Source organism: Amblyomma mixtum, chromosome 1 (genome assembly GCF_055824585.1).
Source record: "Amblyomma mixtum isolate Tamu chromosome 1, ASM5582458v1, whole genome shotgun sequence".
Classification (NCBI taxonomy): domain Eukaryota; kingdom Metazoa; phylum Arthropoda; class Arachnida; order Ixodida; family Ixodidae; genus Amblyomma; species Amblyomma mixtum.
This window is the reverse complement of record NC_143012.1, coordinates 132,510,917-132,527,475: the sequence shown is the minus strand read 5'-3', so window position 1 is coordinate 132,527,475 and position 16,559 is coordinate 132,510,917. Positions and strand designations below refer to the sequence as shown.

The window sequence follows — 16,559 nt, the reverse complement described above, 5'->3', positions numbered from 1 at the left end:
GGATGTCATTTTTGTGGGTACTATCGTGTGTTACAACACACACACACACACACACACACACACACACACACACACACACACACACACACACACACACACACACACACACACACACACACACACACACACACGCACACGCACACGCACACACACACACGCACACGCACACGCACACACACACACGCACACACACACACACACGCACACGCACACGCACACGCACACACACACACACGCACGCACGCACGCACACACACACACACACACACACACACGCACGCGCACACACACACACACTCTCTCTCTCTCTCTTTCCACTCAACGGTACAAGTAAGATTTATGTCCAAATAACTGCTTGGTCTCCAGCCTGGTTCTTGCCTACCTTGGCTCTGAAGTTGCTCATCAGTACACTGTAATGCATTTTTCTTTGCTCAGTGGCGATCCACATATTCATAGAAGCTTTCGACGATCTCGTCTTCATGTAGGCGCGTAGGCCTGTACGACGTTCAGTTTGTACTGCGTATTTCGCCTAATTACGTTAGCTGCCTCCCTCTAGTTAATACTGCAGAATTACTCTATGTTGCCATCTATATCCAGCTATATATATATAGCTGATTGATATGGAATCCTTAGCTAAGAAAAAAATTGGCCCGAGCCGATGTACTTCTTGAGCATATTTCTTCAGCCTTTCGCCCTTACCTATATCAAAGTTTCTGTACCGACCCTGTCATTTTATGTGCAAAGCTTATTCCCATATCCACCTGCCAGTCACCAGTCGCAACATTCTTCTTAAAACGGAAGGCTGTCCCCTTAGAGATTCAAGCCCTCTTCAGCCTTTCGCAGCCGTCGTGGGACCACATAATGCGCATTTGCAAGATTCTCTATTCTGAGTTGATGCCCGTCCCATTGTTTCCTTGTGTCATATTCAAGAAAACTTTGAGCAGAATAACACAAGACGGAGAGAGAAACACGCACACACACACGAGCGCAAACTTGCAACTGTATTCTCGAAAACATACATCGCCTTATGAAGCAGGAAGGGCGCAAGCGTACAATATCCAGTGCAACACGGGTGGGAGCACATTGGTGCAGCAAATATAGCATCAGTGATAGGCACAAGACAATTGATACCGGAACTCAGCAGAAATGCCCAGTGTTATCCTGCGCAAAGTTTTCTTGAATATGTCGCTACACCAACTGACCAACGTTCTGCTCTACTAAGTTTCATTCTCTTGTGTGTTTCTTGTTTCTTTTTTGCCATCTTCAGATTCACCTTAGCTGCGAACCAACTAGTCCGCGCGAAAATGCTTCTCGAGCATATTTCTTCTGCATTTCGTCCTTACCTATATCAAAGTTTGCGTACCGACCCTGTCGTTTTATGTGCAAAGCTTATTCCTGCATCCACCTTCCTGTCACCAGTTGCAACACTGTTCTTAAACCGGAAGTTAGTCGGCTTTAGATTCAAGCTCTCTTCAGCCTGTCCCTATTTGTGCACTGCAGTAACCTCTGCCTGGACTTGGCACTCCTGGAGGTCGCAAGGAACTACGATGCCATCGGCGACGCTCTCAACATTGTAAAGGATGTTTCCAATGCAATACTTGAATCGAATAAGAGGAAGACTGTTTATTCGAACGTTGTACTTCCCCGGGTAAGGATGCCGGTCAGCTAGATTGTTCTTGGCAAAGCACCCTACCGCTACCACTGTGTCCAACGAGGGGGACAGTAAGAGTAAAATCAACGGAAAGGTTCGTTGAGAAATATGAAAGGGCGCAGGCAACTTTGCGGGAACTGGTGCAAGCTCAAAGCTCTCTCATTGGCACCGGCAAGACAGCCTTAAAAGGATATGAGAAAGTATTAAAGAAGTTCGAAACATTATTGGGCATCAACCTTTCTGTAGCCCTGTTTGGCCCGTGCCAGAAATTAGCGAGGTTGCTTCAATGCCCAGTTTACCGCGCTGCAGGAGCAAAAGAAGCAGCAGAGGCTCTTTGTGACCGCTTGTTAGGGCTGTGGTCTGACGCCTCGTTTGACGTCCTGTGGCAGCGGGCGAACTCAAGAGCAACAGAGTTAGGTCTAAAGGAACCTCGAGCGCCCAGAGTTTCGCAGCCGCTCAGAAGGCTTCAATTCACCGCCAAGCCTGAGGAGCTTGCAGCGCTTGACGGCAAGTCATTACAATTTCGCCTTCATCGAAATTCAGCCGCCGGCCGCAGACGTGGGTTCGGTCCCGGTTGCGGCGGCTGAATATCGATGGAGGCGAAATTCTAGAGGCCCGTGTACTGTGCGATGTCAGTGCACCTTAAAGAACCCCAGGGGGTCGAAATTTCCGGAGCCCTTCACTACGGCATCCCTCATAGCCTGGGTCGCTTTGGGACGTTAAACCCCAATAAACCAAACCTGACAAAACAGTTTTGCCGCTATCGATCGTATTGCCACTGAGATCCGACTTCAATTTGAACCGCCTGGCATGGAGCAGCTGATTAGCCTCGAGGGCCTTTTGACTGACGCTGCTGAAGATCGAAACTTCGTGTCAAATGACCTAAATGAGCTTTTTGGAGCACATGCTGCAGATTTTGACACCAGCAGGATTTCAGCACAACTCGTGCTTCGCCCAACGCTCCTGGGTGACGAGGGTCTGGCCGCAAGTGAACGCATTTTACAGATTCTGCAGGGAAAGTCTGAAGACATGCGTAATATGACGGACCACGTTGTCCAGTATCGGCAACTCGTGTTTTCTGTGGCTGCGCCAGCTGCTTCAGGAGAGCAATCTTTCAGTGCTCTGAGGAGAGAAAAAACATTTCTGCGCAATCGAATGCTGCAGAAGAGGCTGACACATCTTCGCCTTCTCCACGTGCACAAGAAGAGAGTTGCGGACCTGCATTTGGATGCCGTTATGCAAGAGTTCGAACGGCAGAACGAACAGCCACCTTCGGCCTCCTTTGAAAACCTCTCCTGCCCAACGTCCTCTTGTCATGATAGCCTTGGAGCTCATCAGTCTGCGATACTATAGCTTTTTACCTACTTTCATGTCTGCTTGCATGAATATATCAGTTCACATTGGCTTCAGTGCGAGCGCGAATTCAGAAATATTAAAAATGCTTTTTTCGCAGCTTTCGAATCTGTTTAGTCACTTGCGCGGTCTGCGCAGGTTTCAGTAATTAATTTTCCAGCCATTTTAGAGTCTATGTACCAATGTAAAATTAGCGAGAATGCAATTATGTAAAAATGAAACGGCTATAATGAATTAATAATTAATAAGAATAAGAAGTTTGCAGGAGTCAAGTGGATGCAGCTAGCACAGGAACGGGTTAATTGGAGGAATATGGGAGCGGCCTTTGCCCTGCAGCGGGTCTAGTCCGGCTGATGATAATGATGGTGATGAAGCAAAGACAATACTTGGCCCCCACTCCCAAAAACGGTCCGGAGTCCCTGCGGGACAGGCCCGAACTCAGTCTTGAGAACCTTGCGAATGCGCCTTATGTTGCCCACGATGGCTGCAGAAGGCTGAAGAGAGCTTGAATCACTAAGCGAATGACCTTCCTCTTTAAGCAGAATGTTACGACTCGTGACTGGCAGGTGGATAGGGCAATAAGGTTTGAACATAAAATAATAGGGCTGGTGCGGAAACTTTGTGAAACTGTGTGAACGCCTGAACTTGCAAAAATTATGTAGTGCAGTGGACTACAGCAGCTACTTGTGCTTAGAAATGTTATTCTCTGTTAAAACTCTTAAGGTAGATCATCCTTTCCGTGTCATTGTTTCTGAGACAGGGACTTGGCAGAAATCTGTTGCATCATTTTTACAGAAGCAACTAAAGCTGCCAACTGTATATGACCCATTTTCGGCAAAGAATGAAGATTCTTCATTCTTCCTGTGATTAAGTTTTTAAAAGACAACTACGAAAAGGCGTTCGCAGGCTTTTATATTGACGTTAAAGATTTATACTATGCATCCGTTATGACGACTTGATCACTTGCATCAAGGGTTGTATTGACCAGCATGAATCTGTAAAATTTCAGAACGAGAGTTGCATTTCAACTGCCTGCTTTCTCGAGCTACTTTCTGTGTACTAAAGTTCTACATTTGCAAAATGGAACGGTTCACTTTTTCTTCAAGAAATGGCATATGTATAGGTTCTTCCATTGCTCCAATTCCCAGTGATCTTTACTTAGCTATGAAGGACAGAGCGTTACACAGCCTCTTTCAGTGTAGCAATGCGAAGCAGATATTCCGTTTTGTCGACGGCTATCCTGTCATCCTGGACTGCGAACATCAGGTCCTCCCATTCGAAGCTTCAAAGGTTCTTTGCAATTTTTCTAGCATACTAAGCCCTTTGATTGCCACCGACGAACTTCCTTCTAATGGTTTCTTACGTTTTTTTAGAATTAGGACTCTATTTTGACAACAACCATGAGTGCTGGGCCTTTGAGCCTCGAGCCAAAAAACCCCTTCTTCCCTTTGATTCAGCTCAGTCGAAGTTAGTTAAGCGCAGTATTGTTAACTCTTGGTTCTATAACTCAGTAAAAAAATCATGCAATCATAATAATAATAAATTATTTATTTGAAAAATTACACAGTACAGATACGAGCCTGCCCAAGCCAACAATGGGCTTGTGGGGCAATGCTCGGCAGAATGGAGCAAGCCAGAGAACGGCACAGTTAATCAATACTGCACAAATTTAGAATGTAACTAAGGAAGGGCAGTGAGAAAGGACGGGGAGGGGGGGAGGAAAAAAAAGAAAAGAAACAAAATTACACATACAAATCAAAGATAGCAGATTTCACTGCTTTCCGAGTGCTGAAAGATAGTTTGAAGATAGCTTGAAGCTTAAACCAGACGCGCCAACTTGTGCAGGCTGGTTACCCTCTCGCGCGCTTGTCAACGGCGGATGAGGCCATGATGAGAAAAAAAGAACCACGTCAAAGGGCCATGGATCGGAAGATAGCCGTGATTCCTTACTAACACGGGATTTCACAATCCGTGAGGAAGTTCGGGAATAAATTAGGAGTAAATGTAGTATTTTCAGTCCCAGATCGTCTGTCAAGTCTGTGCAAGCGTGGAAACCAGATGAGTCGCAGATACGTTGGCTGCACCACGAATCATCGTGATCTGTTTGTTTCCAGTGCTCAAGGCGTAGTCTACTCAATTCCCTTGTGTTGTGGTCATGCTTATGTTGGCCAAACTGGCAGATGCCTTAACAAAAGACTGTTAACCTCCTGTGTCTCGTCTCCCCTTTCTGCGTCCTTCTTGAAGTTTGCGCTGTTTTCGTGTGAATATTGTCTGTTGTCCAGCCCCATTAAGGAAAGCCTGTCTGAGCATGTGTTTGAAAGGTTGTCCTGGAGTGTCATCCTTGCTGTATTAGCGATTGCCTACCAAATACCTTATAGGCAACAGAGAGCAAGATGACTGGTCTGTAATTTTTCATTTCCTTTGCTTCTCCTTTCCGATGGCTTAAGGTGGTGTTAGCGTTCTTCCAAGCTTCTGGTACGCTCGAGGCCATAAGGCATTGCGTGTATCTAGGTTTTTTCTAGCACTGTTTTCTCCCCGTCCTTCGACAGATCTGCTGTCACCTGATCCTCACCAGCTGCTTACCCTTTTCATTGCTAGTTAAGCGTTCTTTACTTCCTCCTTCGTTACTGCGGAATATCCCAGCAATCACAACGGCCAGTGTATAGATTTGTGTAGAACTCTTCGGCTACTTTAACTATCTTATTCATATTGCTAATTACAGTGCCTTTTTTTTACTCTTAACGATTGCATCTGCTTTTTGCGTATGCTTAGTTTCCACTTGATCGCTTTTAGGCTACCTCCTTGCAGTGAAATGAAGTGTGCATGAATTACTGCTGCTGAGATGTGGCATAAAATGAGCGAAATGGATGCAGTAGAGAAAGTGCGTTCTTAATTTACAGCGCGATAGATAAAAAATTGGAGGGGAGACTGAAGCTCCACCTTGGAGGGCCCCTGAAAAGGGTGTTTGTGGTTGGCTATAATACGCTTGCCGTATATAGAGTGTAAGCCACCGAGTTAACTCGTGCCACGTACAAGACCTCAAAAAGGAGCCGATCATTTACAATATATTTTCAAACATTCGCGCTTCTGCGCCTCAGGGCGGCCAGCGGTACCGCCCGAGTCGGCACGCAGCGCTTCATGCAGCGCTCGTTAAGTCAGCAGCGGAGGGCTATCATACTTAGCAGCGCAAAAAAACGAGGACCAAAGCGAACGAGGAGACAGAACACAAGCGCAGACTATCAACTGAATTTTTATTCACGAAAGGGAAGCTTTTTAAAGGTGTTAGAAAATACAAAATTGAAACACAACAACCACTACCGCGCGTGCAAGGAAAGCATGACATATCATTCCTGCGTGAAAACGAACATAACAACAGGATAACAAGTGTAATCACATCAAGCCAACCCCCCGTACTGTGTGTTCATACTCAAGAACCTGCACAGAAAAGGAACCTCCTGTTCCTGCAGGCTGACCGACGGTGACGCGGCACACGCGTCTCCTTCTTTTCTAATCAAGTAAGCTTCCATCAGTTCCCGGCAAACCCTATCTCTGTGCCTGAACAAGATGTTTGTCCTATCAAGGTGGGGAAAACAGTTTTTGCAACCCCTGCAATGCAAGGAGAGGTTGGAAGACACAGCACCTTTCAATGAACTCCGGTGTTCCGCTAAACGCTCATTGATACACCGACCGGTCTGGCCGATGTAATTCCTACCACAGGAAAGCGGAATGCGATATACAACACCTGTGTCACAATCTGTGATCCTTTTTCTGTGGGCTATCGTACAACTGTCCCTCCGGCGGACACCACCATGCTCAAGCTTCTTTCGCACAGCACTGCACACACCAGCAATCTTATTCCTCGCGGTGTAAACAACGTTTACCCCATTCCTCACCCCCACTTTTTTTAGGCGATGTGAAATACCGTGGACATAGGGAATTCCTACCGATCGTTTTTTCCTCGCATCCTCTGTCACGATGACCTCTGGCCTACCGGTCCTGGCCAAGATCCTTTCCGTGACTCTAGCCAGAGTGTGATCAGGAAAAACCTGCTTCCTTAAGCCGGCGTATTTGTGCCAGGAAGCTTGATTGAACCTTGTGGCGGCAAGATTTTGAGAAGGAGGCTTTTAGGCGAGAACTAGCAATGCCGGCCTTTACCAGCTTCGAATGACCCGACCTGTGATTGAGGAGGGGCTTTTCCGTCCTTGGGCGATACTCCCAGCACACCCCACTCGCATGGCAACCAATCCTCAGGTCTAGGAACTGGATGGAGCCTGTCTGCCGTAATTCAAAGGTGAACTTCAGACCGTCGCCCCTTTCCTTGAATACCTTGACGACGTCCGGGATAACCCTGGGGGAACTATCTTTTAGGAGGATCAAAAAATCATCATCATACCGGAAGACCTTTTCAGCAAGATCATCAAGGTCTTCAGCTAATTTAACATCCATTCTGCTTAGGAATATGTCGCTCAAAACAGGTGCGACACGGGATCCGATGCAGACGCCAGACCTCTGGACGTACACTTTCTCTCCCCACCCGACGAAGGTCGAGTCGAGGTAAAACAATAGGGGCTCTAGAAAACTTTCTACCGAAATACCACATTCCGCCATGAACACAACCTCGTCATTGTCCTCGATGATGCAATCCTTCACATACTTCATAAGCTGAGCATGGGGTAAAGAGTAAAATAAATCTTCAACGTCTATGCTGAAGGCGAAATGCCTCTTTTCCTCCACCTGTGACAAGAACTTCACAACATCCGTAGAGTTCCTCACCAAAAATGGGTCGGACAACCTGAGAGAACCCAGATGACGCTGTAGAAATCCAGAAACTGCGTGCTGCCAGGTGTCCCGCTCTGAAACAATCGCCCAGAAGGGAACGTCCGGCTTATGGGCCTTGGCTGTGAAAAACAAGTCCAGAACGCGACCTTTGCTATTGCTGACCGTGGCGCCGATCCAGATTCATCTCTTCCAGGAGGACCTCGGCCTGTTTTTTGACGGAAGCAGGCCTCAGAGCCACTTTGAAGTTCTTTGCAATTGCCTCACCTGCCTTCTTGCTGAAAACGCCTTCTGGCGCTAGAACAAAGAATCCCTCCTTGTCAGACAGGAGAGGCCTCAAGCCCTCAGTTGCCAAGTAGTCCACCAGCGCCTTCATTCTTCCTGAAGTTCTCGTTTTTCCTTTTCTTTTCTGGTCCATTACGATTGCGGAGCACCCACGCTACCACAAGGAAAAAAGCCTCAGCGACCACGGGGAAGATTACCATCCTCGAAAACAAGGTGATTGACGATCGTCACCGACGGACTCTGGAACTGGGACCGAAATTCTGCTTTGAACCTGCCTTGAGGCCCCTCGAGCTGCTAGCGCTCTCGCGCGAGGTCTGCCGGGTTGTTCCCGACGCTGATAAATCAAGGTGCGTCAACGAGTGCTCCGCAATCGTAATGGACCAGAAAAGAAAAGGAAAAACGAGAACTTCAGGAAGAATGAAGGCGCTGGTGGACTACTTGGCAACTGAGGGCTTGAGGCCTCTCCTGTCTGACAAGGAGGGATTCTTTGTTCTAGCGCCAGAAGGCGTTTTCAGCAAGAAGGCAGGTGAGGCAATTGCAAAGAACTTCAAAGTGGCTCTGAGGCCTGCTTCCGTCAAAAAACAGGCCAAGGTCCTCCTGGAAGAGATGAATCTGGATCGGCGCCACGGTCAGCAATAGCAAAGGTCGCGTTCTGGACTTGTTTTTCACAGCCAAGGCCCATAAGCCGGACGTTCCCTTCTGGGCGATTGTTTCAGAGCGGGACACCTGGCAGCACGCAGTTTCTGGATTTCCACAGCGTCATCTGGGTTTTCTCAGGTTTTCCGACCCATTTTTGGTGAGGAACTCTACGGATGTTGTGAAGTTCTTGTCACAGGTGGAGGAAAAGAGGCATTTCGCCTTCAGCATAGACGTTGAAGATTTATTTTACTCTTTACCCCATGCTCAGCTTATGAAGTATGTGAAGGATTGCATCATCGAGGACAATGACGAGGTTGTGTTCATGGCGGAATGTGGTATTTCGGTAGAAAGTTTTCTAGAGCCCCTATTGTTTTACCTCGACTCGACCTTCGTCGGGTGGGGAGAGAAAGTGTACGTCCAGAGGTCTGGCGTCTGCATCGGATCCCGTGTCGCACCTGTTTTGAGCGACATATTCCTAAGCAGAATGGATGTTAAATTAGCTGAAGACCTTGATGATCTTGCTGAAAAGGTCTTCCGGTATGTTGATGATTTTTTGATCCTCCTAAAAGATAGTTCCCCCAGGGTTATCCCGGACGTCGTCAAGGTATTCAAGGAAAGGGGCGACGGTCTGAAGTTCACCTTTGAATTACGGCAGACAGGCTCCATCCAGTTCCTAGACCTGAGGATTGGTTGCCAGGCGAGTGGGGTGTGCTGGGAGTATCGCCCAAGGACGGAAAAGCCCCTCCTCAATCACAGGTCGGGTCATTCGAAGCTGGTAAAGGCCGGCATTGCTAGTTCTCGCCTAAAAGCCTCCTTCTCAAAATCTTGCCGCCACAAGGTTGAATCAAGCTTCCTGGCACAAATACGCCGGCTTAAGGAAGCAGGTTTTCCTGATCATACTCTGGCTAGAGTCACGGAAAGGATCTTGGCCAGGACCGGTAGGCCAGAGGTCATCGTGACAGAGGATGCGAGGAAAAAACGATCGGTAGGAATTCCCTATGTCCACGGTATTTCACATCGCCTAAAAAAAGTGGGGGTGAGGAATGGGGTAAACGTTGTTTACACCGCGAGGAATAAGCTTGCTGGTGTGTGCAGTGCTGTGCGAAAAAAGCTTGAGCATGGTGGTGTCCGCCGGAGGGACAGTTGTACGATAGCCCACAGAAAAAGGATCACAGATTGCGACACAGGTGTTGTATATCGCATTCCGCTTTCCTATGGTAGGAATTACATCGGCCAGACCGGTCGGTGTATCAATGAGCGTTTAGCGGAACACCGGAGATCATTGAAAGGTGCTGTGTCTTCCAACCTCTCCTTGCATTGCAGGGGTTGCAAAAACTGTTTTCCCCACCTTGATAGGACAAACATCTTGTTCAGGCACAGAGATAGGGTTTGCCGGGAACTGATGGAAGCTTACTTGATTAGAAAAGAAGGAGACGCGTGTGCCGCGTCACCGTCGGTCAGCCTGCAGGAACAGGAGGTTCCTTTTCTGTGCAGGTTCTTGAGTATGAACACACAGTACGGGGGGTTGGCTTGATGTGATTACACTTGTTATCCTGTTGTTATGTTCGTTTTCACGCAGGAATGATATGTCATGCTTTCCTTGCACGCGCGGTAGTGGTTGTTGTGTTTCAATTTTGTATTTTCTAACACCTTTAAAAAGCTTCCCTTTCGTGAATAAAAATTCACTTGATAGTCTGCGCTTGTGTTGTGTCTCCTCGTTCGCTTGGTCCTCGTTTTTTTGCGCTGCTAAGTATGAATCCGCACCAACTAGCCCAACTTTCTGTACTTGTTGAGGGCTATCATTGGTTCGCCGTGCCAACTCTTTCTGACCGTGGCCTGGGAACTCGCGCGTTCGTCGGCAGCCGGTGGAGTGGCTACGCCGGCGTGCCAGTGTGGAAAAGGGATGACAGGAGAGGGAAAGGTGCGATAACGCGGAAATTCAAATTTTCACTCTGTATAACTCGGCTTCCACAAAACGCATAAAAAAAATTTCGCTGGTGGTTATTTGTGAAGTAGCGTCCTCTAACATCCTGGACATACAGAAACATTGTTAAAGCCCCTTTCAGACCCTCTTTTAGGGTAGCGTTGATGGGGTAACGCCCATTCTTAAGGAATTGGTCATTATCGACTTTGACAGAGTTCTCAGACCATTTCTGAAGCAGTGGTGCAGCGGTTTAGGGATGTGCCATTGCCCTGCGATGGCAGTTGCCTACCATTGGCGGGGGCTTGTGGGACGCAGCTTTGTCGTCCCTCGCGACCAATTACTGAATTTAGCTGTCACTTGCCACGGCGTTCAGTTCACTGACAATCCGGTGGTTATGATGACGGTCGCGGGACCTAAGTGGCTCGCCTAGTTAGCTTCTGCGGGGACTTTTAAGGCGGAAGCCTTTAATGTCTCATCTGGCTCTCCTAGTTAGCTTCTGCGGGGACTTTTAAGGCGGAAGCCTTTAATGTCTCATCGTTGTAAGCAGCAGTTGTCGACAGAAAATGTCACGCTTTTCAATTGGTGGAAACGGTCGTGACGTCACAGCGCGCGAATTTGAAACGGGGCCAATTGCACTTTGGCTAGTAACCATACAACCAATTGAAGGGATCGTATAGTGATGCTCCAAGTAAGTGGGACTGAGCTTAGTTAATTGCTTAATTACCCAATTAGCGTAATTAGCTTTACTATTCAGGCCATATAAATAAATAAAATCGATTAACAATTTGGTCCAGCTCAGGAATCGAACCCCGGTCTTCGGCGTGAGAGACGAGCACGCTATCCACTCCGCCATGCCAGCTTGATGGTTCGGAATGAACAAAGGCGCGTCTAGTGAATACGGTGTCTTCACTCACTCTCATCCTCCTCCATTCCCTTCCGGCGAGGTTTAGGTGTCCACCGACAAATGAGAGACACATTTCCTTTCCTCAAAAACCAATTTACCGACGAGCGAGGCGTAGAACAGAATGGGCGATGGCCTTCTGTGGACTCCTTGGCAGCGTTGCAAGACGCTGTCGCGTTCCACTCTTAGGGGCGAAGCTTAACATCTTAACCACACATCAGTGACCACACTTTAGGTCAAATAAGTGCCCCCCTGAATTTTGACGGGTGTCCACCGAGATATGTGAGACAGTTACTGCGTAATTTCCTTTCCTCAAATACAATTTTCATTTTCTTCATTACGGCTCCTCTTTATCTATCTTCTTTCACTCCCACCTCCCTTTCTCTACGGTGCGGTTCAGGTGTCCACCGAGATGACAGAGAATTACTGCGCCATTTCCTTTCCTCAAAAAGCATTGCGTTCAAAGGGCAAGGCATCGCGCCGAACAGGTGGTGGCGTTCCATGGACTCCCTGGCAGCGCTACAACGCGCTGTCGTGGTCCACTCCTAAAGGCGAAGCTTAAGCGTCATTAATTGACACTTAATTAGTATTCAGACATTAATTAGTAATTAACAATTAATTAGTGATTTGCCATCACTTAGTAATTAGTACTCAAATATATGTGACGCCACCAGTGCCACACAAACAGCGAAGGTGGTGCGGAAAACGCTTCCGCCTCTACCCACTTTAGACAGCCAAAGTGCCCCCTGAATTTTTGTCCCAGGTACCTGCTTCTACGAAAGAAGGTTCACCTGGCGAAGCGAGCAGTGCAGGGTCAAATCCCAGCTGCAGCAGCTGCGATTCAGTTTGGGGGCTTTGTGTGTGCGATTCAGTGTATTTGAAGTTCTAACCAGGTAGTTAAAATTAATCAGATTAGCCCAACATTTGTGACGCATGTACTCTCAGCGAGCAGAAATGATGCTTAGACTTTAACAAAATGGCACAGGAGGACTAAGGTTCTGGCATTTTCAGCAAGTAGGAGCTTACAGATCAGGAGCAGGCCACTGACATGCCAGCAGCCACGTCAGCCCGTTTGGCTGTGCAATATAGTGGAGTGCAGCTGAAATCGTTTGTGATACACACGAGCATTTTGTCCCTTCATTTTGCATGTCCTGGATGCTACGCATGTGTTTTGTTTTTGCAGTTTTGTCAGAATTGCGTCACTGACATGTGACTAGTAGTTGAAACAAACAATCTGAAGCCATCGTTTTGTCATACGCATTCTTTTGAATGGCTTTTTACGTGCAGTTATCCAACCACTGTTGATGTCTGCCAGCCGGCTGACACTCTCCAAGCATCTGGAACCAGCCGCAGATGCTCTCGGTCTGCTTCGGACGGTTCTCTCCAGGTGAAAGAATTGACATGATTGTGTTGGCAAATTAAGGCTGCGATTTGGGCAAGTCGGTAGTGATTCATTTTTCTGTGGTGACGAAGTTGTCGCGGTGGCGGGTGTTTATTGGCCCTTCTTTATTGATAATCCTTGACGTTTCGTCGGCAGCACCTGTTATAAAATTGACTTTGTGTGAGAAACTGCCTGGCGTCGCAATAAGAATGCAGTGCGAACAGAGAAGACCGTTCAGTTTGCTGGGCTCTAGTTAGAAGCAATTGATTCTATGGATGTCAGTTACTTATGTTTTGCTTCAGACTGAGACCCCTGGAATGCATGTAATTTTAGAGTGAAGGGGGTGATTGCAGGTCATTGGCCTCTACCCGGCAGAGGAATGCCTGATAACAATGATAAGCTGTTATGTTGATTGCGCTGAAAACGTCTGTGTTGGGTGGATGCCCAGCATTGACGGCTGGATGTTATGTTGCATATTTGCGAAGGTGGCAGCCAGAACCTGGCTCGAGATGTCCCAAGATGGGCTCGATTGGGTTTAGCTCTGTGCCTGAGGTCGCTCTGCTGGGGGACAATCACAGCTCAGCAGCTTGCTGTCCCGTCGCAGTTGCTGCGGCAAACGCAGCTGGCAGACCATCCTTATGCAGCAGTACATTCATTGGCGAGGTGCTTGCAGCAAATGCTTTAGCAAGTCAACATTACGATTCGTTGCCCTTTGTAGAGGGAAATGTCGCACATTGTTTTGCTCCGTGTTTTTACAACGGCTGCGTAGTAAAAGTTTAAAGCTATGCTGCAAGTAATAATTGATTTACAGGCCATCACGGCCCAATGGGTGCAAAAGGCCTAAGAACCGCTTTGGCTACCACAGTTCGCAAAAAAGAAGTGAACATTTTTTATCTACTCAGCAGCGTGGAGCACTAGCCTAAAGAAGCTTTCTTTTAATTTGTAAGGTACAGATTAATCTCTCACTTACCACAAAAGATGTCCGTCTCTCCTTTTTACCTTGCATTGCGTACAATTTCTCTGCGCTCTTGTCGCGCAGCTGATAGTACATCAAGCCAAGAAAGCACATGTTCAAAACATGCATAGCTTTTCAAGATATCTGGGGGCAAGATGAAGGCTTTCCTCAAATCTATAACGCCCTCTTCTATCGACCCTCACGAAGCACTTCGGTAACGTTCAGTGCGGAGGCCAGCAAGTCTAAAGGGTCAGCTTGTGCCAGGAATCTGGCTTGCCCCTGTTTTCAAACCAGCTGTTGACTACAGAAGAATGGAAGAACAGGAACATAATCTGTCGTGTTTGCATCTTGACCAAATGATGTTCTATCAGGCAACCAGAAATTTCCTCTTAGCCATAGGCTGATGCCGCGCGGATATCTCTAGGCCGGGGAAAAAGCAAAAGCTGTTTATGAGCACACCGAAGACCCATTCTCAAGAAAAGTTAGCGAAACGCGTTGCATTGCTCCAAGCGTGGAGGGTACGCCACACGTGCTGCGCCAGTGGTGGTATGCTAGCCGCAGTGTGAATGGTAACTTTTTGCTGCTCTGCCGATGCTCACAGGAGGAGAGCTGTAGAGAAAAGGAATACAGTCCAAGGTCAGGCACTCGCTGTTCCTTTGCTCTAGTTGCTGTTCGTTGACAATCGCATTCTCACTTCCTGGCTCGATCTGAGCATGCACCGTCGACGACAGCGCACATTTGCATTTTCCAGTTCACTGCAGAAACACCTGTATTATTCCATAGTTACAAAGGGGAACTTCAGAATATTTTCGAACAAGAAACCTCAGTTAATCAGATCTCTGCTTCTACACTTAGAAGGTATTTGCCAAAATTTGGAAATACGGGATGCTCTTCTTGATGTCGCCTCAAGATACGACTAACTGCCCCCTTAGTGCAGTCTTCCCACTGGCTGTGATATTTCATTAACACACCTTCGAAGAAAACAAACACCGCATGAACACATATTGCAGGAATACTTGGCACTGCAAGAAAAATGTGTGAACTACACAGAATTCTAAACTGACGGCTCAAGAACAGCACATTATGTCGGAAGCGCGGTAAAATACAAGGAAACATGCAAGAACAGTAACGTGCCCAATAGTGCATCCATTTTTACTGCTAAATGTTAGGCTGTCTCTGTAGCTGCCAGCTGGATAATAAATAACGGCATTGACAACATCATAATCTACACAGATTCAGTTAGCCTGCTCACGGCACTGAACTCCTGAAATGCAGTCGAACAGTTAGTAGGAAACATAATACACAACACAGGGCATATGATAAAATTCTGCTGGGTTCTGCGAAGGATATTAACGTCAGCAGTCCAACGAGCTCATCTGAGTAAATGCATGTGCAAAAAGACTAGCAGACGTTCTAGAATGATCACCTATCATCACTCAATGACCACCTCTGGCAACCGTTGAGTCTTGACGGTGTCAAAATCGCGCGTGTCAAAATATGTAGCAGCGCAGCCTCTATGGATTCAGTAATACAGGGTCTGTTCTGAAAGTAGTAGGACTGGTTTTTTTCTGGGCGAACGGGCGGACGAGAGGTGGTCTGCGCGTGCAGGATCGTTGAAGGGGGATATTGGGAATGCTGGGGAAAATCGGCCGTCGGCTCTCGGCCGTTGAAGAGAGGAGGTCGCTTGTACTGTGAACCCCTGTCGAAACGTCTCGTCACGCAGAATCGTCGAGCGTTTACTGGATCAGCGATACGCGATCAAATTTTGAGTAAATCTTGGTAAAACGGGCAAAGAGACTCACAACAAGATTAAGGAGGCCTACGGTGACGCTTCCATGGGTAGATCAGGTGTTTTTGAGTGGCACAAGCTTTTCCGAGAAGGTAAGGAAAGAGTGGAGGAAGACGACCGCTTCAGGCGCCCTTCGACCAGCAAGACCAACGAAAATGTGTAGCGAGGGAAACATTTACTCAACAGTGATCGTAGAACGAGTATCAGAATGATTGCTGATGACTTGAGCGTTCCTCAAACCCAAGTTTATGGGATCGTGACAGAAAATTTATCCATGAGGAAAGCGTGCGCGAAGTTGGTGTCGGGAGTGTTGTCAGAGGAGGAAAAGGCCAACTAGTAGGATCTTCTTCATCATCTGTATGAGGACCCCGAGTTTTTGTCCAGCACAAGGCGGCAACGCTGCCTCAGCCCACCTACAGCCTCGACTTGGCACCGCCAGACTTTTTTCTATTCCCGAGAATAAAATCGACGCTCGAGGGGAAACATCACGGATCGGTAGAGGTGGTTCAACAGGCCGTGACGAGGGAGCTAAACAGCATTCCGGTCCAGGCGTTCCTGGAGGCGTACGAAAACTGTAAAACTCATTGGCATCAGCGTGTAGGTGCGGAAGGGTGGTACCTTGAAAAATTGTAATCGTTTGTACTATTCTCTTGAATAAATTTTGTTTAAAAAAATGAGTCCTACTACTTTCAGAACAGACCATGTATTTACGCATTCGGATGAGAGCTTGGTTAGACACTGCACAAAATATTTAAAAACATGAGCAGAAAACAAGGAATAACTAGTGAGATATAAATCTATACCTCGACTCCTTCACCCCTGCCTGCTGTGCTGCTGCTTCTTCTTGCGTAGATGCGACCGCTTAATGGAAATGCGTGAATAGCGATGCCGGCAGCAACAGAACC

The 16,559-nt window shown here is 47.4% G+C and overlaps 1 protein-coding gene across 1 annotated transcript in view; it reads left to right on the top strand.

Annotated features, from left to right (window-relative positions):
• LOC149367623 (uncharacterized) overlaps positions 1-16,559 on the top strand; it is a 225,783-nt gene that overhangs the window by 166,492 nt on the left and 42,732 nt on the right. Inside the window, exon 10 of the mRNA XM_089556426.1 lies at positions 12,817-12,916. Within this exon, the coding sequence (XP_089412552.1) occupies positions 12,817-12,916 (100 nt within the window). The remainder of the gene's footprint in view (positions 1-12,816; positions 12,917-16,559) is intronic.